The sequence below is a fragment of the Loxodonta africana genome, chromosome 9 (genome assembly GCF_030014295.1).
Source record: "Loxodonta africana isolate mLoxAfr1 chromosome 9, mLoxAfr1.hap2, whole genome shotgun sequence".
NCBI lineage: Eukaryota > Metazoa > Chordata > Mammalia > Proboscidea > Elephantidae > Loxodonta > Loxodonta africana.
In genome coordinates this window covers 54,243,894-54,271,837 of record NC_087350.1, presented here as the reverse complement: position 1 = coordinate 54,271,837, position 27,944 = coordinate 54,243,894, and the positions used below count along the sequence as shown (strand labels likewise).

The 27,944-nt window shown below is 39.0% G+C and overlaps 1 protein-coding gene across 3 annotated transcripts; it reads right to left on the bottom strand.

Annotated features, from left to right (window-relative positions):
- Positions 1–1,813: 1,813 nt before the first annotated feature.
- Positions 1,814–27,944, bottom strand: RBM18 (RNA binding motif protein 18). 3 transcript variants are annotated; one of them, XM_003407766.4, is made up of 6 exons: positions 27,830–27,944; positions 22,444–22,562; positions 13,117–13,243; positions 9,898–9,984; positions 8,162–8,247; positions 1,816–5,065 (listed from the first exon to the last, which is right to left on the bottom strand). In XM_003407766.4, exons 2-6 carry the CDS (start codon positions 22,554–22,556, stop codon positions 4,906–4,908), a joined length of 573 nt encoding a protein of 190 aa, XP_003407814.1. In that variant the 5' UTR covers positions 22,557–22,562; positions 27,830–27,944; the 3' UTR covers positions 1,816–4,905. The 3 variants fall into 3 exon arrangements, with proteins under 3 accessions (XP_064147562.1, XP_003407814.1, XP_010585964.1); XM_010587662.3 differs by having other exon boundaries at positions 1,818–5,065; positions 22,444–22,572; positions 27,830–27,943; XM_064291492.1 differs by lacking the exon at positions 9,898–9,984 and having other exon boundaries at positions 1,814–5,065; positions 22,444–22,572; positions 27,830–27,943.

Sequence of the window (27,944 nt, the reverse complement as noted above, 5' to 3'; positions counted from 1 at the left end):
TGGCTAATGTTTAAACAGCCTTCAGTGCTTAGCTCAGGTGTTGCTTCCCCTGGGAAATCATCTCTATCCTCACCTCTTGTTTCTACCATGGTTATGTGTCCATCCTCTGCCTGCAGCTCCCAAGTCTTACATGATAGTGCACAGGGCCCATACCTTATCATCTTTATACCCTCCATGCCTGGTGCATGGTGGATGCTCAGGATGTTTGAGGAGTGAATAACTTTCCTTCTGATGAGGTCACTTACCAGAAAGCTTCTCAATTGGGAGGCCTATTTTTAGAAGAAGAAAACTTAATTTCCCTGTTTGATTTTTTAAGGCTAAATTCATAATTGTTTCTAGCATAAAAAGGTCACAGGGCACATCAAAACTAAAATGCCATCCTGTATAGTCAGTAACCCTAACTCTGTAAGACTGGATGTGGAGGAAAAAAGACGTAGGCCTGTGTCCTGGGCTGGTTAATGATACATTCTGACAGATCTGTTTTTACCTGGGATTCAAGTCTCTCTGGAGACCACTAAAGGAGAGCTGGCCTGAGAATGAAACCAACTGAGAGGAAAACACAATCAAGAGACCGTATCATTTGAACACCTGGACTATTCCGTTACATGAGCCAATAAACTTTCTACCATAGGGTAGTTGGAATAGGGTTTTTGTCACTTGAAGTGTCTTGACTAACCTACTCGCACGGCTAGGGCTAGAATTCTGACTCAGGCATACCAGATGTCAAAACTCTCTGGGCCTTACTTTGTTTCCTCACATGTACAATGAGGTGGATTTAGCCTGCATTTGTATAATTCTGTTCAGAAAAGTGATGCTAGTAGGGCTTAGATAGCCAGTTCCCTATCCTCAAAATGTATAAGGGATCAGAGAAGTGAATAAGGAACTAACAGAACTCAGTGCAACATCATTCTATCAGCTTTTGCTTCTATTCTCTGCAGTAACACCAGAATCTTTAACATCACAAAGATTTAGAAAGACATTTCCACTAATGGGATATAGTTTAGAGCAGGGGTCAGCAAACTATTTCCGTAAAGAGCCATGGTAAGGTTTTGTCGGTCATATGGTCTTCGTTGCAACTGCTCACCTCTACCATTGCAGGTGTGTGTGGGGTGGCAGCCATTCACAGTATGTAAACACATGGATGTGACTATGTTCCAACAAAATGTTATTTATGGATACTGAAATTTGAATTTCATAGTTTTCATGTGGCATGAAATACTATTTTGTTTTTCTCCAGCAACTAAAAAATATAAGTCACGCTCAGCTTGTGGGCTGTATAAAGAGGCGGCACAGGCTAGCTCATTGACACACGGCTTCAAGTACGATGGATTAGGAGTTTATAGATTGGGTCCTAACTAAGGTTCTCCCATTATGTGACTCTGGACAAGTTACTTTGACCCTCAGGTTTTCTATTACTCCCATCTGCCATATGGGATGACCTCTCAAGGTCCTTCAGCTCTCAAATACCACGATCTTTCATTTAACAAATGCCGAGCGTGTGTTACATAGGGCATTGTTTAAAATGTTGGGGGATATAACACAGAATAAGATTCCGCTCACATGCATTCAAATGAGGACAGAAGATAAATCTATGCATAATGTTGGGTAGCGGTGCTATTTAGAAAATAAAGAAGGGTAAAGGACTAGGGGTGACAGGGTTGCAATTTTAGAGAGGTCAGGGATGGCCCCTTGATCACTGACATTTGAGCCGAGAGACATCAAGCAAATGAGTGGGCTCTGTGGCTATCTGGGGAAAGGAAAGAACACTCCAGGCAAAGGGAACAGCCAAGGCAAAGGTCTTGTGGTAGAAGCTGCCTTGTATTCAAAGAAAAATAAGAGGTCTGTGTGGCTGGAATGCAGTGAGCGAAAGGGAAAACTGTAAGCTACACAGTCATAGTCAGGGGCTAGGTCATTTGGGGGCTTACAGGTCTTTGGATTTTATTCTAGGTATGACGGAAAACCATTGATAAGGGAATGACATGCTTAGATTTTAGAAGGATCACTTCAGCTACTGTGTCAAAAATTGACTATAAGGAGTCAATAGTGGGGACAGGGAGGTAATTAGGAAAGTATTGCAATAGTCTGGCAAGAGATGATGGTAACTTGACCAAAATGGTAGTGTTGGCAGTAATGAGAAGCAGTTGGATTCACGATGTATTTTGAGGGCGGAGTTGAGAGGATTTGGGAAAGAACTGGATAGGAATGGGGGAGAGAGAGAGCAATGAAGGATGAATATAATGGAAACAAATCACATTTTAGAAACATAATGATTATACCCAGGAAATGTGTAACATTTAATATGTAAGGCAAGAATTAATTGTTCTTTCACAGTAATATAAAAATCACAAATATTTGCCAATTTGGACATTAATTGTACATGCCTTAATAAGAGACAGGGCTCTAGAATACTTGGTTTCATAAAACTTTTGCTGCTGATTTTTGACATGTTTTGAAAAATCTTTCCTTGTGTTATCCTCTTCCCCAATACTTAGATACCAATTACAAAAATCAACTGGTTAGGGTTACAATTTGCATTTGATAAAACAGGAGCTGAGATTAAGAAGATAGTTCATCCTCTCGCCTGTTATTTTCCACCCTTGCATGCATCAGAATTATAAGTGACATAATTTTATGCAAACCAAAGAAAAATTTACTCAAAGTACAGATAACCTCATAACAATGAATCCACCAACACTTGCATTTTACAAACGTTTCACCAGGCTGCTTTTTAGCAATTATTTATGACACACACATTTATTCTTTTGAAACCTTTACTTTGAGAGAATCAACACAGGGACTTCCATTAATAACTTCTTAAATAGTTACATTTGCAATGAGAAGAGCTCGTCTCTTCATCTAACAAAGTAGGCAGGCATAATGGGTGGAAAGAATTACGACTAACCCCTGAGGCTGACTCTAGGCAAAGACCTCTGCAGAGTATCGAATCTAGAAGCAGCACCCTGCCAGGACACACCAGCCCCAGTCCTAAGTGGGAACAAGTCTATCAGAGATCTGTAGTCTTTATTTCAGTAAATGGAAGAGAGAAGACACAATCACACAGACACTGTGTTGCATTTATTCACACACAGGAATAAGAATTGGTACAAATAATAAACATTGCTTTAAATACAAATAAATAGATCTGGTTTCTAAAGGAAACAACTCTATGTAATTCGAAGTTTTTTTTTTTTTCCTAAATTCCTATTAAAAATAGAAGACTATTTTGCATTAAGTAAATCCTACTCCACCATAACCCTTGAGGACTTAAGGATAAAATGGTGAATTCTATACTCCAAGAAGTCACCAGAAAAATGGGAGATAGTACTCCCATCTCCCTGAACTATTCCCCAAATGGAAGAAGAGTTACTTACATTATAGATAGAGCTAGTAAATGCAGAAAGTGTTTGATATTTAAAGGTATCTTGGGAAAAGTGATAAGAATTTCTCTGAGCCAGTTCTATGAATTCTGAAACTTCAATATACTGAAATTTTTGTTCAAGTGTCTTAAATTAATTTATGCTCATAGGAAGACTTAAGTTCCCATTACGAAAGCTTCCTCTTGCTAGGAACTGTAGTAGTAAACAGTCTGTAATCACCAGAATGGCAGTAGAAGTAACAGTGATTTACCTGGGAAAGGACAATGGTGCTGTCCAACGCAACAGTCTGTCAAACTTGGCACCAAAAGGACCAAAACGGTGCTGACTGAAGAATGTCTCAAAATCTGTTGATTAATTTATCTCTCCATATTGTCATATTTAGAATGTTCAATGTGGCAAAAAATATCTATGTTCTACGAATGAATGATCATTTCAAAGTCATGCAATCTTTAAAGCCTTTAAAAGGACATAAACTCCAGGTTCATTAAAATCTCGGTGCTTGAGTAGTGCCGGCTCCATTGACTCTCTGTGTCTCCTGCATGTGCCCCAACACCCACCCTCCCAAAACAGTACAACCTCAGACCCCTGCACATGTATTAGGAAATAATATGTTTGATAGCTATCAATATAGCAACTTTTACGTTTTCAAAGAAATCTTGCGTTTTCTATTTAGATTGACCATGATACAATTCCAAATATAACATTCTCATGCTATAAAAACAATCTCATGCAATAAGTGCAATTTTAAAAGTCCTACATTAATAACATTTGGTATTATAGAAGGCAGGATTATTTAGATTAAAAAAAAAAAGATTACTATAGAATAAAAGCTGGGTTTCCAAATGGAACTTCTGTTGCGGTATAAAATGCTAAATTTGATTTTACAGTTTTGTTGACCCAACAATTTCAAGATATACACCATATTTTCCTAATTGGGATTTTGAAACGATAAGCATGATTCCTAAAACGGATTACCACATTTGCTCAAAGAACCAACTCCCTCTTGCCAAGAACTTTCTCTTTTTTGGAGGGATTTCCATCGTAAATCCTGGAACAACAGTTCAGAACATGATTTAAAAACTGTCTCTCACTTCCCTCCCTGTCTCTTTTCCTTTATGTTCTAAAGACACTAGAGTACAGGAAAATGACCTATTTTCCTTTTTTTAAGAAAGACATTAGTAAATTTCGTTTCCTGATTTAAATAATAACATTTTCTATGTTTTCTTTTCTCTCTGGCATACTTCATAATGTTTCTGAAGTTACAAAGCCAAACAAACCAGCCAACTAGAGCATCCCAGTGTTCAAATCACAATTTTGGATACAATCCTATTTATTCTGGATGATGCTCAATTCCACACATACTTCAAGGAAGAAACATCCATAAGAAAATCCAAAAATGTCATGTTACCAAACTCTAACATGTGATTGTGCTCTGTTGGATACACCATTCACACCTACAAAGTACAAAGGCAGAGGAGTTCAGGTGTGGAGACCAATTTGCTTTTGCTGCTACAGAAATTCACAACCATCATCTTCGAGATTTCCAAGCTGTTCTAGAGTAAGGAGTAGTCCTTTTTTTATCTGATGGCTTAAAGTAGGAATAAACGGGTGCTGCTGGATATTCTGCATCAGGATTTTCTGCCATCATTTTCAGTTTTGCTTCAATGGCTTTTATCTTTGCAGTGACGCTGAAAAAAGGATAGAGAGGATATCAGAGTGGGCCTGGGTACTTTTAGAAAATGCTTGCGTATTTCATCTTCCTTGTGTTTCTTATACAATATTAGAGAAGCAACAAAATATTTAAATATGAACATTCAAACATTTTATATAAAACACGGAAAAAAATAACTAATGCTCTCATTTTACAAAACAGATCAAGTCTGCACCATCTGTTAAGTTTTAACTATAAGCCCTGACACTCTTATGAATATTTCTCATATTGCTACATTTAATCCTTAGACACAAAAACTGTTTAGCACCTTGGTGCTTGTCAGGTAGTAGGAACTCAAAAATAATTCTTGTAGGACTGAAGACAACATTATAAAGGAGGTTACTTTCCTTATTTTGCAGTGGAAGAAACTGAGGCACAGAAAGGTTAAACTGCTCAATGTTACACAGCTAGTAACTGGTAAAGCTGATGTCTGAATACAGCCTGACTCCAAAGTCCATGCTGTTATCCAATACACTGTACTACCTTTTCAATCACTGAATAGTAATGGAAAATAAAAATATTCTAGAAATTCTATAAAGTCTCTTTTTACTGACAAATATTTTTAAAAAGGCTATCATTTACAGAATATGTATAATAAGCCAGGCACTATGCCCAGCATTTTACTTTATTGTTTGTAATCCTTGTAGTAACCATACAAAGTAGAGGTTCTTATCCATATTTTATAGATAAAGAAACAAATGCAGAGAGGTACTGATTTACCCAAGGTTCACACAGCTAACAAGTTGCAGAGCCAGAATCAGTTTATTCACCAGCCCTTTGTTAGAGAGAAAGCATGAGGAAACACTGCAGAAGTGTGAGGAATTCCCTTCTGATTGGGCTCATTGCTATCCCTGGGCCAGAATCCAAAGCACTCAGGCAGTGGGTCTTTTCTGGCCCCTGGCTCCCTTTATTTTCCATTCCTGAGGGTTGTCAATGGTCTATAGTCAGGGAGAGAATATATATATGGAAGGGAGTGTATACATGGCCTTTTAGAGGTTCTTGGAAGGGGTGTATTTGCTGTACATGTCTATAATTTTACATGGGCAAGAAACTAGAAAACTATAATAAAAGGAACATCGAGGTATTACCGAGATGCATTCCAGCACCTCTTCCATTAATGGGACAGCCATTCCTTCTGTAAAAGTCACAGGGAAACAATCTTCGCTAGTCAGGCATAGATGTTAACAGAAAGATGTAAGCTGAGGCTTCCATTATTAAAAAATATTCAAAAATAAATGGAAAACACTAGGTTACTTGGTAAACAAGTAGAAAACACTGATAATAAGAAACTAAAGACATGTTAAATGTACCACAAAGACCAACAAACATAAATGCAGTGATCCTTTTCCAACAGTTACATTTATGAAAAACTCGTGGAGACTACTATGATCAAGGAAGTTCAAATATTATCGGGAAAAAGGAACAGTGGATATAAGTTCCCAGTGAATTTATTGAAGATGTTATAATTTTTCTTCCTTTTTATTTCTAGGAGGGTAAAACAATAAACCAAAAACCAAACCTGTTGCCACTGAGTCAATTCTGACTCACTGCGACCCTGTGGGACCAATTAGAACTGCCCCGTAGGGTTTCCAAGGAGTGGCCTTTAGGTTAGCAGCTGAGCTCTTAACCACTGCCCTACCAGAGCTCCAAAACAATAAAGGCAGCACAAAGTTAAGAAACATAGATTAACTATAAAATTAATTTCAATTTACCAGTTTTATCATTCCTGACTCACCTGAAAACATTTTGGGACCACCATTGCCCTACCCCCACCCACAATTAAAAAAAAAAAAAAAAAGGGAAAGAAAACCAAATCCTTTGTTGTAGTGAATTCTGACTCATGGCAACCCCATGTGGTAGAGAGTAGAACTGCTCCATAGGGTTTCTTGGCTTTAATTCTTATGAAAGCAGATCACCAGGCCTTTCTCCCATGGCATGGTCGAGTAAGTTCAAACCACCAACCTTTAGGTTAGTAATTGAGTGCAAACCGTTGTGCCATCTAGGGACCTCCCTCCAGTTTAATGAGATATTTATAAATCTGTTTTGCTTTGGTGCAGATAATTTACAAGAAAGGCACTTTTCTTGTCTTTTGGTTTTCCATCTAAATAGGCATCGCTTTCCTGACTTTATTACTGAGTGTTGGTTTCTGATCCTTGTGTGCCATTGATGTTCCTTCACCTTCCTGGAACAGGCTTTAGAACTCTAGAACAGCCTGGAGTTTCTTCAGAGGAGTAAGCAGAAGACTGAATTTTGAAGTCCAACAGACCTGGTTTTGAATCCTGACTCTGCTATTTGCTACCTGTGTGATCTTGGGTAAGATATTCTGCCTCTGTAAACTTCAGTTTCAGATGACTGTAAGAATACTTTCACTAGAATTTTTATGAGAATTAAATGACCTACTGTATGTAAAGTATTTAGCACAGTGCTGTTTCATAGCAAGCTCAATACATTCTAGCTATTGTTACTTACAGTGTTAAGATTTCTTCCTAGGCTACAATGAAAAAAAAACCTCTACTTCTGCCCAGCATCTACTTAACCTCTCCTTTCTCTACCATACCCTTAGTTCTTTCTGTTTTGAATTAACTCCAAAGAAGTAAATGACAATTTGTCCATATGGGAACCAAACTGTTATAGTTGCTGAAATGGTACAAAGGATTGAACTTTTGTAAACTAAAATTTTGTATAATGGTAACTCAGAGTCGGGCAAGAATGGGTATATAATGACAAATACCAAAGAGACCCAAGGCCTTATTAAAATGTTCGATTTTAGGGTAAAGACTGCATATTATCTTTGTATTCTTAGTGTCAAGTACAATGCCTGGCATATGGTAGGTGCACTCAACATTCTTTGAGTGAATGAGTTCTATAAAAGACGAGTATACCATCTTTGGGGGGGGTAGGGGAAGAAATGTATATATTCTGGGGATCAACTGAACATTCTCTCAACATGTCGTAAGTTAATAGATTCTATTTTAAATTAAGAGTCTGAAGATTTACTAGGATATGAATGAAGGAATGAATCAAGCTCTAGAGTAATTATTTGTGTTTGTCTATACACAGTGCACCATCTTACCTTAGGTTAGACTGAGTGGGTTCAGTGCTTGAGGATGGCTCAAGGCTGATTGGAAGGATCTTATCATTTTTGTTATGATCGTATCTCTGAAAGTAAGAAAAAGGGAAATCACGTCACATGGGCAGAAACAAGCTCTCTACCGTCACATGCAGGTTCAGAAGCACCAACCCCACCAACGGATTGTCAGCATATTTCTAGACAATTTCAAAACTGTTTTACATTTTGAATTAATGTAAAACTCCACACAGCTTTGGCATAAAAGGTGTTTAAGTTTAGGAAAAAAGTTGAGAAGAAGCTTATCTAGCCATTAGTCTTCCTTATTTGGTAGGGAAAGAATTTCAATTTGGTGCAAATTACAGTAGGATTGCCCTCTTACATTCTTATTTTAATTGTCATACCACTTCTTATAATACTCATTTTATTTTATTCCAAACACTTAAAATTCTGCTAGATTTTGCAAAGCACTGGGCATAATATTCAACTTTTAACAGGCATGAATGGAAAAGTAACAGCTTCTAGCCACTGATCTAGAAAACATTCTACAGTTAAATTTGATGTTGAGTAATTATATATGTTTTGTAAAAAGTAAATATAAAAGAGCAATCAGGAGCCACTGGTCAAAAAGAGACTTGGAGAAGAAAACTGAACGGCCCAGAGAGTCTTAAATGAAAGACAGGAATGAAGGATAATTTCCCTTGCGTGCCTTTTCAATAAGATGCAGAATGAGAAAATGACAGCCAGTTTGGCAAATGAGACTTGATTTTCTTTTGAGTAAAAAAGTATTTGGAAATTCTCCTTGTTGTTTCTACTTTTAAGGCAATGTGTCCTACAAATTGAGAAGGCTCTCTGATTACCTGATATACTCATAAGGATCCAAAGTGTCTGAGCTTTGTTTTTCAGGTTGGACACTAAGCTCAAAAGTCTGATTAATTTCTGTGACTCTTTACGGGGAAGTTTGTTGGGTAGAGAGTAGCTAAAGCTTCGACTTTTAACTGTCACAAGTCTTTTCACCAGCAAGTTTGTCAAAACCCCTCTGCAGAAAGAAAAGAATCAACTCTTGGCATTGCTCTGCCCCACATAATTCACTATCCATGCCAGCTGTAATAGAATGCAATTCCCTTTTTAAAAAAAATTTCTCAGCTTTTCCAGTGCATTCTCCACAGAGACCAACTACAGGATGAGCAAGAGTGTTTGCCACTTCTCAAGGCGTGGAGACAATAAGGCAATGTGAAGTCCTACAAACCCACACCCTAATAACTCCCCAAATATCTACACTAAAAAGATGCCGGTGCTTTAAACACTCATACAAACTACCCATTTCTCAAGCATTTAGAATAAACATATTCAAACTCTCCACAGAGTTAAGAGGCTGGGAAGACTCTAATAATGCCTAAAGCAACTAATTTTAAAAATAAATACATTTTTTTCCTACAAAGAAAAACTCCCACTAAAAAAATGATAGAGGTCTGAGTATACACATCAGCCGCATGGAAAAATCAATCAAAAGCAGGATCTGTGGGCATGTGGAAAGAAACAACGAAGGAACTTAATCCCTCCTGAGATGTTTCTCAAAAGAAAAATCTGGCAACACACATGGTAAATACAAGTAGGAGACCAAAGTATGACTGTTCCAGATGTGAAGAGGCTTGGATGGAAATGGGTAAGTGGACAATTGCCTTTTAGAAAACTCCTTTAGGATGAGGCTTGATGTTGTCTTTCTAGCCTCCTGAACGTACCTTTACTTGAGCGTGAGCCCACCGCACCACCAGCTTCTTAGATAGAGCCAGCTTGCCATTGAGACACTGGATGGCTTGCTCTGCTTCCTGTCCAGGAAAGGGACTAATGTTAGTCAAACATTCAAATGCCTAACTAGCTGTAGGTGCTCTCACAGGGATTCCTGACCTTGGATGGTTGAGTTTCTAACCAAGCTGCTTTTGCAAAATAACTGGCAAAGGGTTTACAAAAAAAAAAAAAAAAAAGAAAGAAAGCAGAAGAACAAAAAGGGTATGAGCTTTTTGAAGTCAGTGAGGCAAGAATTCAAATCCTGGCTCTGTCTCTTGCTGGCAGTGTGATGTTTGGCAGGTCACTTAATCTCTCCAAATATTAGAGCTTTTTCACCTATAAAATATGATATCATATCACTTGTTGGCTGTAGTGAAGGTTCAAAAAAGAACTCACCGGCTGCTGTGAGGATTCAAAGAGTACATACATATAAAGAGCATATGGTAAGGACTTAAAAATGTTAACTAATATTATTGTTCTTACTAGGTGATAACTTTCTACACATTTCTGTTAGTCAGGGTAGTGACTACTATGTCAAGAAACTGTACTCCCAGGGGCCCTGGAACTATATATTCTGGACTCGGGCTTACACCCTGGGTCTAAAGTGAGAAACAGTAATGGCTTAAAAGGATATGGGAGTCAGGGAAACTAGGCAGGAAAAAGGAGTGAGTCAAAGAGACTATGAACAAGGTGTCTGTGTGAGTCAATCTAGCACCTGGTTTTTAGAACCAAAAGTTCTCTGACCCTTTCCCCATCAGATATAGGAGCAACAAGGCTGAAAGGAATTCCTGAAGCTTGATAATAGTCACTCTAAGTCATTCCCAGGAAACCTGGCTGTACTTTCCTATCCTGCCAAATCTTCTATGCCCTATTGGTATCCACAAAGCATTTAGCCAAGTGTAACCCGTGTTAACTGGGGTGAAAAAGTCCTCAAGGAACAGAAGGGGAAAGAAGTCCTAGAGGGCAGGAAGAGTCTATCTGAGGCCAGAGTGTAATACCAGCAGGCGGTCCTGTGTCTGGGTCTGTTGGTGAGTCTCCTGTTCCTTCAGAGCTTGCCAGCATGACGTCTGACAAATATTTATCGAGTACCCATTACGTGTCAGGCATCAGATGGTCATTGGCATGCTTGCCTCACAATAACACACAGTTAGAAAGATATATAAGAGATATTTTATTCTTTCAAGTTTCATTTGGTGAATCAGAACTTCCATGGCGCTCTCTATTAATTCTGTAGCATCAGCAGTAATCAGATACCATCAGGTTATAAATGTTGTTTTCAAAGTTCATTTTCAGATAAAAACTGAGGCCAAAAGAAGCTAAGAGACTTGCTTGAATTTAATAAATAAAAAAAACAGAAATAGAAGCTCGCCTTTGTGATTTATAGTCCAGTGTTTTTAAGCCAACATCTATCCCCAAGGTGACCACTGATTTTAGTTGTCCTCAAGAATCCTCCCCACATTCTATTATTAGGGAAGAGTAAAGTCTTTAAAAATGCTAACCATATAGAGCATTCTTTTAGTCTCCGTAAGACACCTTGAACAACTAGAATAATAATGCATCACTTACTGCCTACAATCCTTGCAAAAATTAGAAAGAATAAAAAATAACCAGCATTGGTAAGGGGAAATGACACTCTCAAACAGTCTCAGAACACACATCATTTCTGGAAGGCAATTGGTAATTGTGTTAACAAAAATATGCGTGGCCTTTGACCACACCATTTCATCGCCATAAATGTAGTAAATATGCACACAGTTACAGCTCTAAAGATACTCACTACTGTGCTGTTTACACTACTGAATCACTGGATACAACCTAAATAGCTAACAATCGGGGATTAGTTAAATAACTTATTGTATACTCATACAACTAAATATTGTGCGGTGATCAAAAATGTTGTTTTTAGTTTTTTTTAAACTGAGTTCTAAAATATGTATAATATAATGCCCAAATAGTAAGGATACACAAAAACGAATTTATATATATATACCAATAAAATCAGAATATCATAATAATGTTATCTTGATACATATTAAAAGATGTAAAAATTTAATATATGATGAATGATAAAACATGATACCCTTTGCTGTTGAGTTGATTCTGACTCATAGCAACTCTATAGGACAGAGTACAACTATCTCATAGGGTTTCCAAGGCTGTAATCTTTATGGAAGGAGACTGCCACATCTTTCTCCTGAGGAGTGGCTGGTGGGCTTGAATCACTGACCTTTTGGTTAGCAGTCAAGCACCTAACCACTGCACCAACAGGGCTCCTTGATAAAACATGACAGTATGCTCTTATTTATGGTATAAACTCCATGTGTTCTTATGTGTGATGTGTGTACATGAATCTGAAGAGAGACTGTAAAGACATATAACTATTAACAGCCATTATTTCTGGGTATTGGGTTGATAAGTGACTTTTAAATTTTCTTTTCTTTGGGCATGTACATTCATCTATAATAAACAGTATTACTTTTATAATAAAAAAATTCAAATACAATTAATAATAATGAAAACAATAAAAACAACAACTAGACAATGTTTTTACAAATGACTAATAAAGTTAAGAGTACTAGGCAGTATCTGTATATCACATTCAAATTCAATTTCTTTATCAATGCATGTCCATATCAAAGGCTAAAACTTTAATATAAGAAGATACACATATACCATCATGGTTGAAGCTGCATATTCTCTTTGTCTACATATATTCAAATTTGTATGCATTTGCTCTGAGACACTGAGAAGGGTACATTTTTAAGAAATCAAAACAAAATAGAGTTTGTGGGTGGCTCACCACAGACAGAGCTTTTGCACCACAGGGCAAAACTATGGAAAGAAAAGGAGGTTTTTGTTGGCCAGCCACTAAAGGAACAAATACAACAGAACAGGGAGGAGGATGTTCATGTACTTAATGTAGGCATCCCAAAGCACTCGGTCAGAAAAGTAGGTCAGTGCCTCAGACCTCGAGCCCAGGTCTCAATGTTTAACAATGTGTGTTTGCTAAGGATCTACTTTAGCACTCAGTGCTAGGCATATGGAAATCGGACATGGCTTTGGCCCATAAGCAACTGATATTTTAGTAGTTGAGAGAGATGCACAAATAATTATGATATAGCTAGATAAAAAGAAAATTAAGTACTAGAAAAAGGGTGAGGAAGCTCAGTTACCTGCTTAGTTTCAAAGTTAACAAAACAGTAACCCCGAGGTTGTCCCTCCAAAGCACCTGACTTGTGGAAGAGGAAGTCAAACTGCTTTACTTTGCCAAATTTCTGGAGTAGCTTGAGGAGGTGGTATCTGTGGAGAAAGAAGAGCTGTGAGTACGCTATGGGAATTTTTTTGGTTACTTGGCCTGAAGTGGCGAGATAAAAGCAAGGAGTAATTTACCCCAGGGATAAAATCTCACATTGCCCCCTCCCCCGCCTTCCTCCAAACTGTTGTGTTAGTTTATTTGGCAGACAGAGTTGTTTGCCTCTATTTGGAATAGGAACTAGAATTGTCATGGCTGTGCATCCATCCAACACAAAAATACCAAACAAAAAACCAAACCTAACAAACAGTTGTCTGGCCCACAAGCACCATTTGTTTTTCTTTTGGAGAAAAGCTCAAAAATAGTGTCGATTTATTTATTTTTAATTTCTTGGCAATGCAATAGTATTTATGAATAAATAGCTGTAACTTCATCAGAAAACACACACCCATAAGCCAAAAGCCAAAGGCCACGCTACCTCAAAAATAAACAAAGTAACAAACACATATATCCATACAAACAAACAAAACAAAACAATATTGGTAGACTTCCCTCTTAGATTTTATAGTTAATCATTAGACCCGAATTGCGCTTGTGAGAAACTCTGCCAAAGACCAAACCACAGCTAGCGGCACTTCCGTAGCTCCTTGAGAGTTTCGATCCCTGATCTGAATGGACATTACGACAACGTGGAACCATAACATGAGCAAGGCTGGTCTCACACAGGGGAAGGGAACCTGGCCAGTTCGTGGATAATTAACCAATCTCAGTTGCTATGACACAGTTATATGCTGGGATATGGTCAAGTAAAGAATACAGATGGCCAAGGAAGAAATTTATTCCAGGTTGGATGTTCACCCCAAGCTCTTGCTTGTCACTCTGCCCCGCATCCTCTTCTAGGACTCCCTACTCTCAAACTTATTTGGTTTCTATAGAGCTTTTAAGTTATTCAAACAGATGTGGCCTTAACAGGTTGCTGTGGCCAATCTCAATTCCGACTTCCTGTCATCTGATGTAAGGGTGAGACAAACCAACAGTTCTCCCGTTTCCTTTTCCTTTGGCCTTCCTCCTGGCATCCTCTGCGCTATTCAAATGGAGTCAAGGCTTTCTCTAAACAATGCTGTCCCTGTGATACTAAAAAGGTATCTGCCCACATGCTAAATCTGTTATTACTGGGAACTCTACCCCACAGGGAGTCAGTAAAGTTGTCGTTAGAGCCGCATTTATATTTACATTGTTTTCTAAGAGAAGAAACTCATCAGGATTTGATTTTTGAGTGAGAATCTCCTTTGGGAGGTAGAAAGATATGAAATGGATCGTAAGTTATACTAAATTTGATACTAATGCACATCAACAAGCAAGCCATTACCCTGGACCAGGTGCCTGAGACACAGTGGTGCAAGGAAGACATGATGCAGATCTAGTGCTGGGGCAGGATGCAGGATCCCAAGGCATACTGTGGATATTAATCTGGCCCTTGGACCTGTTTTAAAAGGGAAAACAACAGTGACCCCCTACTTTCCAAATTCTCAACTCCCATCAGGAGACCTCAACTGCTAGTGAGAATGTGGGAGCTGATATTCAGGGGAAAGGGAGACACCTCAAGTGAAATTTCTAGCTTTACTGGATCGCTTAACTAGGCCGACAGCAAGGATGTCTCTCTCAAATGCAGAGAAAGATGGGCTAGAAGAGTCTCTCCCTCAGGTCTTTAATTCACAGCTGCATATTCCACTTATAGCACCCATTCAAACCTTAACACAGTGCCAGTTGCCACAGAATGGTGGGTTAAAGCCACTTAAAAAAAAAAAAAAGTGGCTGCTGTGGGCTGGTCATCTTTTCATTAGCTCTATTCTGCTTAATAGCAGGAAGGTAAGGCGATTGGCATTTCCTAGGAAATGAATTTTAATTCGCTCAGAAAAAAATATGCCAGCAGATTATTCTTTGAAAAGCTAACAAACACATTCTGCTAGAGATGTGTGACCTTAAGATTCCAGGAACATCTGCTTAGGTCTGTGTCTTTCAACTTCTCCAGGATTTCTTTTCTTGTTTGATAATTTCTCGAAATTATCGGAACACCGAAACAAAAGGAATGAAATGTTTACTATTTTGCTTCCTGGAGATGGGGACTGCAAACTCTGATAGTGAAACAAGACTGAAGACTCTTGCTTCCACATCTGCAAGCACTTTTATCTGCTGCTGAAGTATGGAAGAGCTCACTACTCATCAGAGGTTTGCATCACTTAATGAAATGTCAGCCTCACTGTCTCCGGGAGGTCGAGAATTAGTAACACCATGCCCATGCATATTTCTGTAACTTCATCAGTACTTTTTGTGATGGGTGTTTAAAGTACCCTTCCTAATGGCTCAGAAATACTTAATTCACAGGAACGTTAAAATAGATGCCTCCTATCTGTCAAGAACTACACGATTGGCACTTGGACTATCCAGATGAATAAAACTACCAGGTCCCTGCCTTCAAGGAGCTCACATCCTCACTAGAAGAGAGAGAAATGTAATCAATTATAAAATCATGTGATACTTACACACAGAGGTATGTACATGAGTGCACAGATGAAGGAGGCCTAATTGTGCAGGAAGGTAGTGGTCGAGGAAGGCTTTGCGAAAGAAATGATATCTGAGCATAGTATGTCAGTGAGTGAACATCATGTGCAAAGACATGAAGGTGAAGAGTCTGATACACTGAAGAGAGTGAGGGGAAGGCAGTAAGAGATGAGGCAGGGGACAGGCTGTGGAGGGTGTTTTGTGCTTAGGAAATTTTAGTTTGATGATGTAGACAACGGGAAACTAATAAAATGACATTTAAGACTACTTTTAGTGTACAATTTGTTTCAGGAAAAATTTTCCTTATAATCTTGGAGAAACTATAAGGTGGGTCTTTATGGTCTATGCTAAGGGGTATTATATATTTTATTAAATGGTCTTACTGTCTTTGAAATTTAAGTAAGCAAAGGGTGTTTAAGTAACAGCAAAGGTTGTTTCACGCATACCAATGCATAAAAGCAGCACGGACAATGAAAGAAATTAAAGGCTGAGAGAAACGGGTTTCTTCAGAAATAAACACATTGTTCTCACATAACTCACACGTTTATTCTCACTTGCATTCTCATTTTATCTCTGCAAATCTTCATTAGAAGGATAATTTCACCTGGACCGCTCTTGACTGTTTAAACTGACTTCCTCCGCACCACAAACTGGTGGTCCTTTCCAGATATCCCACCGGTCAGTGGAGGCATGATTCTTCTAAGTTTCTCAGGCAAGAAATATTGGGATCACCTTCAACTCTGCACTCTTCTTTAATGCCTATGTCTTATTTCTTCATCTCTCAGACTCCTTCATTGGTCTTCAAGTTCACTGTCTCTATCTAGGTTATGCTGATAACAGGTCTGGTTTATGGCAGTCTCTTCTGGCTAATTTCCCTACTAAAATATCATTTGTATGTCAGTCTTCTGTTGTATACCCATAATTAATCTCTTCTACATGAAATCTGAACTTGTCTGAATAATTTTTAAAGATCAACCTTGTCTTAATCTGATAGTATTCTATGTATCCAACTACTATTTTCATTACCATTTAACATTCAACCCCTTCTTCAGTCAAAAAGGTCTTCCTAAAATTCTGCTCACTTAAAACATCTTTCTTAGTGCCGTTATTTATTATTCTCCCTCCACTTAGAATGCTCCTATTAGAATTAGAATTCCTACTGGCTTTGTGCTCTCTCATACTTCTCTGTGTTGTCCCATCCAAGTCTGATTTGCCCCCACAAATCTACAAGCAAAGAATGTCAGTCTTAGAAAAAATCTTGGTAATCATTTAATCCATATTCTTGTCTTATAGATGAAGTAACTAAAGCCAAGAGAAGCAAAAAGCTTTGTTCAGCTCATACTGTGAGTTAACAGGAATGAAATGTTATTTCTTCTGCTTACTATAAGCGTTTCACCCATTCTGACCCCATAATGACTTATCCCTTCCTTTTTTTCCTATTGTTCTTAAAAGGATTTTGGCATCATTAACAAAGAAATTAGTCTACAGATTTACAAATGCCATGAAGGATGGGATCATGTCTTATATTTTGGTGAACTTTTGAAAGAAGAGCCTAGTGGAGACAGATCAATGTCCTTAACCTAAGTATAACCAGGGAGAACTTCCAGACCCAGAAAGGGCTGAGATGGGGTCAGTTAGGAATGATGATCTCTTCTTGGTTACCAAAAGGGGTAGCACAATATTAAGTACATAGCAGGTGTTCATCTAATACTTAGTGATAGAATGATAACAGGCTGTCGAAATAACAATAAAAAAATAGCTTTTTTAAAAATTGTACTTTAGGTGAAGGTTTACAGAATAAAAGAGCTTCTCATTAAGCAATTAGTACACATACTGTTTTATGACATTGGTTAACAACCCTGTTCTCGACCTTGGGTTTCCTATTACCAGTTTTCCCGTCTCCTCCTGCATTCTGGTCCTTGCCCCTGGGCTGGTGACCCCCTTTAGTTTCGTTTTGTTTTATGGGCCTGTCTAATCTTTGGATGAAGGGTGAACCCCAGGAGTGACTTCATCACTGAGCTAAAAGGGTGTCCGGGGACCATCCTCTCGGGGTTTCTCCATTCTCTGTCAGGTCAATTAAGTCTGGTCTTTTTTTGTGAGTTAGAATTTTGTTCTACATTTTTCTCCAGCTCTGTCTGGGACCCTCTACTGTGATCCTTTCAGAGCAGTCAGTGGTGGTAGCCGGGCACCATCTAGTTGCACTGGACTCAGTCTGGTGGAGGCTGTGGTAGTTGTGGTCCATTAGTCCTTTTGACTAATCTTTCCCTTGTATCTTTAGTTTCCTTTATTCTTCCTTGCTCCTGAAGGGGTGAGACCAGTGAAGTATCTTAGATGGCTGCCCACAGGCTTTTAAGACCCTAGATGCTACTCACCAAAGTAGAATGTAGAACAAATGAATGTAGAACAAACTTTTAATGAGTATTCACTATGTAACAGGCACTGTTTTGTTTTATACTGACTTTCTAATTTGATCCTCACAACAATTCTATGAGATAGGTACTTTTGTATCCTCATCTATAGATGAGAAGGCTCAGAGAGGTTAAGTAATATGCCCAAGATCACAGAGTAAATGGTTGAGCAAGGATTTGAATCCATTACATTAGAGATATATACTAAAATATTATCAGATGAAATGATTTGATGTCAGGGACTCACTTCAAGTTGGGGTATAAAAATAAGACTGGCTAGGAGTTAGTAATGGTTTAAGGCTAGGTGACAGGTTCATGGTGATTCATTTTATTATTCACTCTACTTCTGAACATGTTGGAAACATTCTATAAGAAAAAGTAGACAAAAATCCTTTTGGCCTGACTCCATGGCTCACACTCATAAAGATTAAACAATACAACTTCCCAAATGCATCATAATACTACTACCCCATATTTTAAGAAAAACATAAAACATTAACTGTCACCATAAAACCAACTCTGTATATCCACAAACCATGCCTAATTGCAGTGGCTCTTATTTTGGCCTTCTACATAGCACATTAAGCATTTGAAAAAGAATGTCAGTAGTAACCTTTTTAAAGGGAACCACAGTGTGGAAAACAGATAATGTCGAAGGACATTAACATTAACTTTTTTGGTTTCCCTGTTGAAGGCACTAGTAATGATATTTAAGTTATTGTTAACCCTTGGAGTTGGACTGGGTCCCACAACAACTTCAAGGAGCCTTTATGTTTTTAAACTTAGGAGACTTCAGGTTATGACTGTTCAATTATTTGGACTATTAGAATGTTTATGCAAAGCATTTAAAATTAGGTGGTGGGAAATTAGTTCTATCATTAACTATGTCAGAAAACTGAGCCAAGTCACTTAGACTTTTTTTCCTATAATATAGGGAAAATAATATCTGTTCCACTTACCTCATAAGGTCATTATGAGTTTAAATAAGACCAACTCATACAATGTTAGTGCTAGAAGAAATACTCAGATCATTTAGCTGAATATTCTCCTTTTATAGGTAAGAAATATGAGGTCCAAAATACAGTTCAGAGTAAGAATATAACAGAAAGAACACAGGTTTGGAATCTGCTACCTCCATAACTCAGAGTGCATCCTCACTCCCTCAAATCCAAATCTCTAAGATCTATTTAATCATACAATTATTCCTGGCATCTAGCATGGCCCTAAAATGGTCAGCACTAAAACCACAAAGAGAAGACAAATAGAAAAGCAGAATATTAGAGTGTTAGTCAGTTAGGAAGGCATATTCTGTTGAGAGAAGACTGATGGACAACTTAGTATAACTTGAGCAGGACTTGATTAATGAGTAACAGACATGTACACATAAGATGAGTAGAAATTAATTACAAAATAAACTTCAAAATTGAGTTGAAAAGTTTTTTTTTCTTTAAATTGCAGTTGTTTTATATACCTCTGTAACCATTCACGACAGTAAATATATAATTCGCCTTCTAACAAGAAGTGAGAGAACATTTGTGTTACAGGAGAACTGCTCCATAGGGTTTTCTTGGCCACGATCTTTATGGAAGCAGACTGCCCGGCCTTTCTTCCACAGCACTGCTGGATGGGTTTAAACCATCAACTTTTAGGTTAGTAGTTGAGCACAAACTGTGCCACATAGGAACCTATTTATATTGGAGGGGCATTCAAATCAGCTTATAAAAGATATCAGCAAGAGAGGTGGTAAGTAGCAAGCGTACGTAAAGGAAAGAGAAATAAGAAGGGTCTGTAGAAGGGAGAAACAGCAGGAACTAGTAGCAATTTATGGGTGGGGGGCTAAGTTTAATTATGAAAACTGCAAGGTGCCCTGCACACTTCAATTAAGAGTTATTAATTTAGAGATTTGGATTCCACCAATACTTCTGAAGGCTGAACTATAAGCTAGGTACCATTTTTTCACATGAGTTATATCATATAATCCTTCAATGTTTGGGACTGATTATATTTCAGTAATTATTCTAGGCCCATAATTACCCATTCTGGGTAATTATAAGCCTAGAATAAGGATCTATTATTTATGTATTTCAAAAACTTGGAAGGAAACCATATTTGCACAAGATAAGGCCTACCTAGGCTTACTAAAATGTTAGTTTTTTTTTTGCTGTAATTAGGTGAATTAAATGAATACTACATATTTCAGGGCAACCATAAGTTACTATGATTGGTAGTTATGCTTTAAGAAGAAATTTATTACTACTTAATAAATCAGTTTGTTTGAAATGTTTTAGGATAAGGAATTCATAGAAAATAAGACAGTAAAGCTGATCTCTGGTGGTACAAAGGTGGGGAAACCATAAGAAGGGGACAAGCCCTTCCGGCAAGCAAGGCCTTGATCTGAAGTGTAGTATCTGATGTCCACTTTTGGCTTGATGTAAAAACTTTACCCAGTGGGAAAGTTTTGATTCAATGTTCCTATTACTGCTTTAACTGAACATAACACGCATATACTCCAACTTATGACATAAACTGAGGTGGCAAATGCCCATGTGTCCCTTCCCATCAAGCAGCAGGACACAATTAAAACAAGAGTATCATTACAGAGAAGTGCAGGCAACACAACGAACATTGTTTCCACACTTTAGATTTCCATTCAGACAAGCAGAGGTGGGAATGGAAACTACTACCTGGGGGGATCCCCTCATAACTTGAGTTTGGATGATGGAAACTGCTTCTCTGATCAACAGACACTAATTGAGAGGTTGCACAGTACAAACATTCAGCCTGAAAACTATGAACTATAAAAGAGAACAGGAATAAATATACTATCTATATTCCAGGGTTCTGTGGATCCCTATCCAAGGTAACATGATATGGGTGCAACACACAGTAAACACCATCACAATTTCTAGAGGGACCCAAACATATAGCTGATTTGCACTTGAGGCAGGTTCAAGGAACTAAACTTGCTGTCATGATCCTGATCCATAAGCTTGCATCCCTTTTCCTCTCTCCCAGACCCAATCTTTACATCCCCTGCCTCTCATCCCAGGCTCAGTCAAGCAGGTTTGTTTGCCTCTTCTCCCCTTACCTTTACTGTACTGGAAAGGAGTAATTTCTGGGGCTGATGATATACTCCATGCTTGCATTAGGCAGTGATCCTATGCAGGTCAACCCATTCACCCTTTACCACCCTGCCCCTACCAGACAATTACGGGGAGGAAAACCTCTCAATTCTCTCTGCTAGGAAATTCCTTTCCACTATAATGGCTGTGATGGAAAGAGTAGGGAGTCAGGACAATTCAATTAGTTTTACGACCTTGGGCAAGGCACTTCCTTCTCTCAGGCCTCAGTTTCCTCAACGGTAGGATAAGGGAGCTGATCATATCAGTGGTTTTCAAGCGCGCTCCACGGAGCGCAAGAAGTTCCACAGACCCTCATCAGGGATGCCCTATGGAGTATTATCTTCATTTTACAAATGAGGACACTGAGGCATAGAGTGGTTAAGTAATTTGGCCAGGGTGAGAGCTGACAAAAGGGTTTCCAAACCCAGCGCCGTCAAATCAATTCTGACTCATACTGACCCTACAAGACAGGGCAGAACTGCCCCATAGAGTTTCCAACAAAAGACTTTAGGCACCTCTCTTTAATCAGAGTAGCTCTGAGCTTTAATTTTATATATAGCTTCTGATTATTTAACGAAGAGTTCCTCAGACTTAAAAAGTATGAAAACGCCTTAGCATGACACCTGGCATACAATAGGCACTCCTATCACTTAATAAATGAAAACTAAAGGGACTGGGATGATGTCTAAGACCTTTCCAGCTATGACCTTCTATGGCTCCATACTTAATAGTGTACATGAATTACAGTCAAGTGGTACCTCTCTGCCTATTTGCAAAGGTACCAAGGCTTCTGCTTATTCTTTCATTTTGGGAACAAAAGTATGTCCAGGGCTGATTCTAGAAAATAATTCCCTATAACCACTGGGCACGAAGATTTAAATAGTTGGAAATGAGAGAACATCTTTGGCAAGTAGGAAAAAGATGTATGTACATGGTTGAAAGGATACTCGGGTCTGTGTTCTTACAGAAGAGTCTAAATGTAAGAAAAGTGACAAGCTAACAAGCTAGTAACAACATCATACCCCCTTCAAAGATAAATTAAAACACAAGTAAAAGTGCCAAAATATATCCTACACCTTTTGAAAATTCTTCTGCACAGAATCACTGCAAACACTCCAATTTTGCAGGTAATGAAGAAAGGTGACTTAGACTTACTCCGTGATTTTGGGGTCCAGGTTGCCAATCCATAACCGGTGCCCTTCCTGTAGGGAGCCCTCTGAAAGGATGGATGCATTCTCCAGGGGAAGAGTTTTGGTTTCTGCTTCCATCAATCTCTATGAAATACTAAAGGACATGTGAACATTCAGGCAGGAGAGGAGCAACACTGTGTGAACATGAGACTTCAAATTCAATTCAACAAACATTTATTCAAGGAGGGCATGTCTTCTGGGCAATGCTTCAAAGTCCTCAGTTACACCATGACCAGGGCCCCAACATCAGTTCCCTTGGGACAGCTCCTCTGGCAGCTAGTGCACAGAAACTGCCATTTGAGGTGAAAGGGGGTGTGGTTCTGTGTACAGAAAACTAAAGTTTTCCTCCCCTCAAGCCAGAGGCTGACTGGGCAGGGGGCCAAAGTCTCTATTACTACATGATACTCCAGTTCAACAACTGGCACCTAAAACAAGCCTTGGAAACCACGAGGAAGAGAATCTTAAAGGCACGAAAGGAGGCGGGAGGGGGAAGCATAGCAGTATATCTCTCTTCTTCATGTAAGAGGCAATATATCAAGGGGAAGATGCAGTATAAGAAATTTTAAGTGCATAGATTTTGGAGTCAGACATAACTGGGTTTGAGAGCAGGTTGCGTGACTTGGTAAATTACCTGAACTTTCTAGGTCTCAGTTTATTTCTATAAATGGAAATAATAATAGTTCTTACTTATTAGGGCTGTTGTGTGGATTAAAGACAGCGCATGAAATATCACTAAACGCTATTATCTAACAACAGTAGTAAGTATTAGCTATTACCATGTTTAACATTTTGAGAGAGACTCAGAAGAAAAACCTTCTCCTTAGTTATTCAAGTTCTACCATTTATTAGCTGTGTAACCCTGGCCAAATTACTTAACCACTCTGTGCCTCAGTTTCATTTGTAAAATGAAGATAATACTTCACACAGTTGTTATAAGGATTCACTGAGTTAGCACAACTAAAGCATTTAGAATAGAGCATGGCACTAGAAAGTATTCAAGTAATGTTAGCTTAAATTATTACTAGCCTTAGTTCCTGAGGAAACCTGGTGGCGTAGTGGTTAAGAGCTACATCTGCTAACCAAAAGGTCGGCAGTTCAAATCTACCAGGCGCTCCTTGGAAACTCTATGAGGCAGCTCTACTCTGTCCTATAGGTTCACTATGAGTCGGAATCGACTCAACGGCAACGTGCTTGGTTTTTGTTTTCTTTTTTTTTTAGTTCCTGAAATATCTTATCTCCAGTTCAAAGCCCTGGTTCAAATATCTATTATGTTGGTGGGAAATAAGAAAGACTTACAAGGTTATCAGTTATGAAGAAGGGAAAGCTTTAGCAGAATCTTTGAATGCTGCTTTTTGGAACCATCTGCTAAAGAAAATAAGACTGCCGTTGATGTTTTTAGAAGGATAATTTTAGAGGCAGAAAAATTGACAGGTCAGCTTCTTAAGGGAAGTCTTCATGCTCGGTGATGTAATTCTACTGCAAAACCTGAGGACACTGGGAATATATTCTACCTGAAGAAGCAAAATTCCCGTTTTCCTTTAAGATATACTATGCTTCCTTTTTTTTTTTCCTATTAACCTGAAAGATATCATTTGGATCAGAGCTTCTCCCCACTTTCAGATTACGTTAAACTCTAACTCTGTCCAAATGAGTTCACTTCCATTTTCAAATTTTAAGGGATCATATTTTCAATTTATATACTGTATTTCTTAATATTATAACCAAGAATTTTACAGGCATTAATTTTTCAGTGTAGTTTGTTGTTTAAATAATGTAATCATTAAAATACCTATTGTTACACTACTCTAAGCTTGATATCTCAGTGTTTATTTCATTGTGTTAGATTGTTAAATGTATACTTGTAAATAAAATAGCTGCAAACTTTGGGGGGAAAAGCAATTTAATCACTATGTTAGCAGAGCAGTGGTTCTCAAAATTTATTATTTATAAGAATCACCTGGGGATCTTGTTAAACTGTAGATTCTGATTCAGTATATCTGGGTGGAAAGGCAAATTCCTAGCAGGGGTTCAAACCAAAATGAACCATTCAAAGCCCAGCTTATCTCACAGCCAAAAAGGGAGCATGATGGTAATGATGAAGGCAGTAGTGGAAACAGCAAAAAGTTGGTGTCTGACCTGGTTCCAAATTTTGGCATTTCCATTGGAAGTCACTTTTCTCTAAGCTTCAGTTTCCTCATCTCTAAATAGTAAAACTTGCCGTACTTATAACTTAAGTTTGCTGAGAGGACCAAAAATGAGATGATGAATTTAAAATAAAGCTTTAGTCAATGTATAATGTGGTAGAGAAATAAAGGATAAAGCGATTCGGGAGAAGGCAAGCTGTACCAGACTTCACAACTCCCTGCTAGAGAAAACATGTGTCCTATATACCCACAAGTGCCTCAGAAATCAGCACTGCAAGGACTGTCTTAATAATGACAGTTGAATATACTGAACACAGCCATCATCTCTTATTCATACATGGCCATCATCTCAGCACACCCTATAAGGTCCAGTATACAGTAGGCCCCATTGTTGAACACGTTTATCTACCCCCTGAACATGAGGATATTTTTCTTCCTCTCCCGCTTAAACATGTTTGATCTGTCCAGCAATGTGTGACAAGTAACTGCTAACTGAGAAACCCTGGGGTATGTTCTGGAAATACAGAAATGAGTAAGTCATACCTCTTGCCCTCCTGAGACGAAGGTGAAACAGACATAAACATAAAATCCCGGAAGTGGAAACAGGGGAGGAGAAACATTTTGTCTTCTCTGCCTTCCTTTCCTCCTACTTTCTTAGAGATTAACCATTCAAAAAATATCTATTAATAAGTGGTAACTTTGGTGAAGGGTAAGACAGTACATGATACTGGGAAGCCAGTACAACTTGTACAAGGTAAGGTCATGGAAGCTCCATGGACACATCCAAACTCCCTGAGGAACTGAACTGCTGGGCCGAGGGTTGTGGGGACCATGGTCTTGGGGAACATCTAGCTTAAGTGGCATAATATAGTTTATAAAGAAAATGCTCTACATTCTACTTTGGTGAGTAGCATCTGGGGTCTTAAAAGCCTGTGAGCAGCCATCTAAGATAATACTCCGCTGATCTCACCCCTTCGGGAGCAAGGAAGAATAACGAAAACTAAAGATACAAGGGAAAGATTAGTCAGAAGGATTAATGGACCACAACCACCACAGCCTCCACCAGACTGAGTCCAGTACAACTAGACGATGCCCGGCTACCACCACTGACTGCTCTGACAGGTATCACAATAGAGGGTCCTGGACAGAGCTGGAGAAAAATGTAGAACAAAATTCTAACTCACAAAAAAAGACCAGACTTACTGGCCTGACAGAGACTGGAGACACCTGGAGAGCATGGTCCCTGGACACCTTTTTAGCTCAGTAATGAAGTCACTCCTGGGGTTCACCCTTCATCCAAAGATTAGACAGTCCCATAAAACAAAATGAGACTAAAAGGGCACCCCAACCCAGGAGCAAGGACTAGAAGGCAGAAGGGGGCAGCAAAGCTTGTAATAGGGAACCCAAGGTCGATAAGGGAGTGTTGACATGTCGTGGGGTTGTTAACCAATGTAATAAGACAGTATGTGTACTAAGTGTTTAATGAGAAGCTAATTTATTTTTTAAGCCTTCATCTAAAGTACAATAATAATAATGAAAAAATCTATTGAACTTGTTTTCTAGGCATTGTCTAGGTACTGGGAAAATAGCAGTGAATAAGCAAGGTCTCTGCCCTCAGGCTGCTTATATTTGGGAGGAGTGGGACAAAACAGAAGAAAAATAAGCGAACAAGATATATTTAGTGATAAGTGCTGCAAACACAGAGTCGGGGATTGTGTTACTTTAGATTGAGTGGAGAGGGAAGGCCTCTCTGGAGGAGATGACATTTGAGCTTAGACTTTAATAAAAACAAAAAACAAAAAACCAAACCTGTTGCCCTAGAGTTGATTCCAACTCACAGTGACACTGTATGACAAAGTAGAACTGCCCCATAGGGTTTACAAGGAAAGGTGGGTGGATTTGAACTGCCGATCTTCTGATTAGCACCCATAGCATGCCGTAGCTCTTAACCACTGAGCCACCAGGGCCCCACCTTTTGTCTCATTTTTAAAAATAGCTATTAATACCACAGGAACGTACCCTGCTTTAGTGAGATGAATACAGGACACGGGCAAGAGAAATCTGGAACCAAATCCTGGCTTTTGTGCCTAGTTACTGCATGACTTTAACAAGTTATAAGCACTGTAAGAACTGGGTCTATGGTTGTCCTGTTCACTGTTATATCTTCAATGCCTAGCATAGTGCCTGAACCCAGAAGATGCTAAATAAACGTGATAAATACATGAATGAAAGCCCAGAAAGATTAAGTCCTTGCCCAGGGTCACAATGCTGGCACCAGTATTGGAACCTAGTTCTGGGTTCTACTTCCCAATACTGCCTCTATTATCCCATGGTTTGCCAGATGTTTGCTAAGACATAGGGTTTCCAAAGGCTGTAAATCTTTATGGAATAGTCCTCTCCTTAGAAAAACCTTTCCCGAATAAAGTAGAACCCCCTGTTATTTTCTATCATGGCCACCTTTTTCTCGCCATATAGTGCTAATTCTATGTGTCTTTATCTTTTTGTTTACTGTTTTATCTTCTGTCTCCCTCAGTAGAATGTAAGCTCCTATAGGGTAGGGCCTTGCCTATGTTGATTATGGTTCTATCCCAAGCATCTACTACACTGCCTGGGTCATGGTTGGGGCTCAATATTTACTGAATGAATGGCACAAGCCACTTCTTCACTGGGAACTTCAGTTTCTTTTTCCTTCCTAGAATGGGTATAAAAACCCAACCCAGAATGGGTATAATTATCCCTATATCATGGGTTATGAGGTTTAAATAAGACAAAACTGTGACAGCTAAGCACAGGGATTTTTGAGGTACAGTGAAGTGTAACAAAATCATCGAGAGGGCAAGCGATTATCAAAATCCTTTGGGTTTGCAATGGCGACAACCCCTTGGGGTAACAGAATTCACAAAATGCCTTTACATCCATTTTCCCATCCGAGCTGCAGCAACCCTGGACGCCAGGAAACTGAAGCTAAGCGATGCAAAGGTACTTGTTTCTAAAATTGACGGAGGGCCAAGCCTGGGACCCAGGTTTCCCGACTCCCGGTCGCGAATTCCTAGATGCAAGGGGTCATTACTCAGATTGTTATTTCCGGGCCAGCGGCGGGACAATCCGGGGCGGGGCCTGAGAACCTGTCCTGCTAGGGAGGCCTCCTCTACGATCCCCTCGCGGGGTCAGCGCTGAGGTGCTACGATGTGACGCGGCCGGACTCACCTCGTGGCCTCGGCGTTGTCCCCTCGGCTCATGCCCCAAGAGCAGGTCCCGACTCCACTGCTCAACAGCCCTCTGTAGTTACGTCCGCCTCAACGCCGCCCGCTGCCAGGCCACC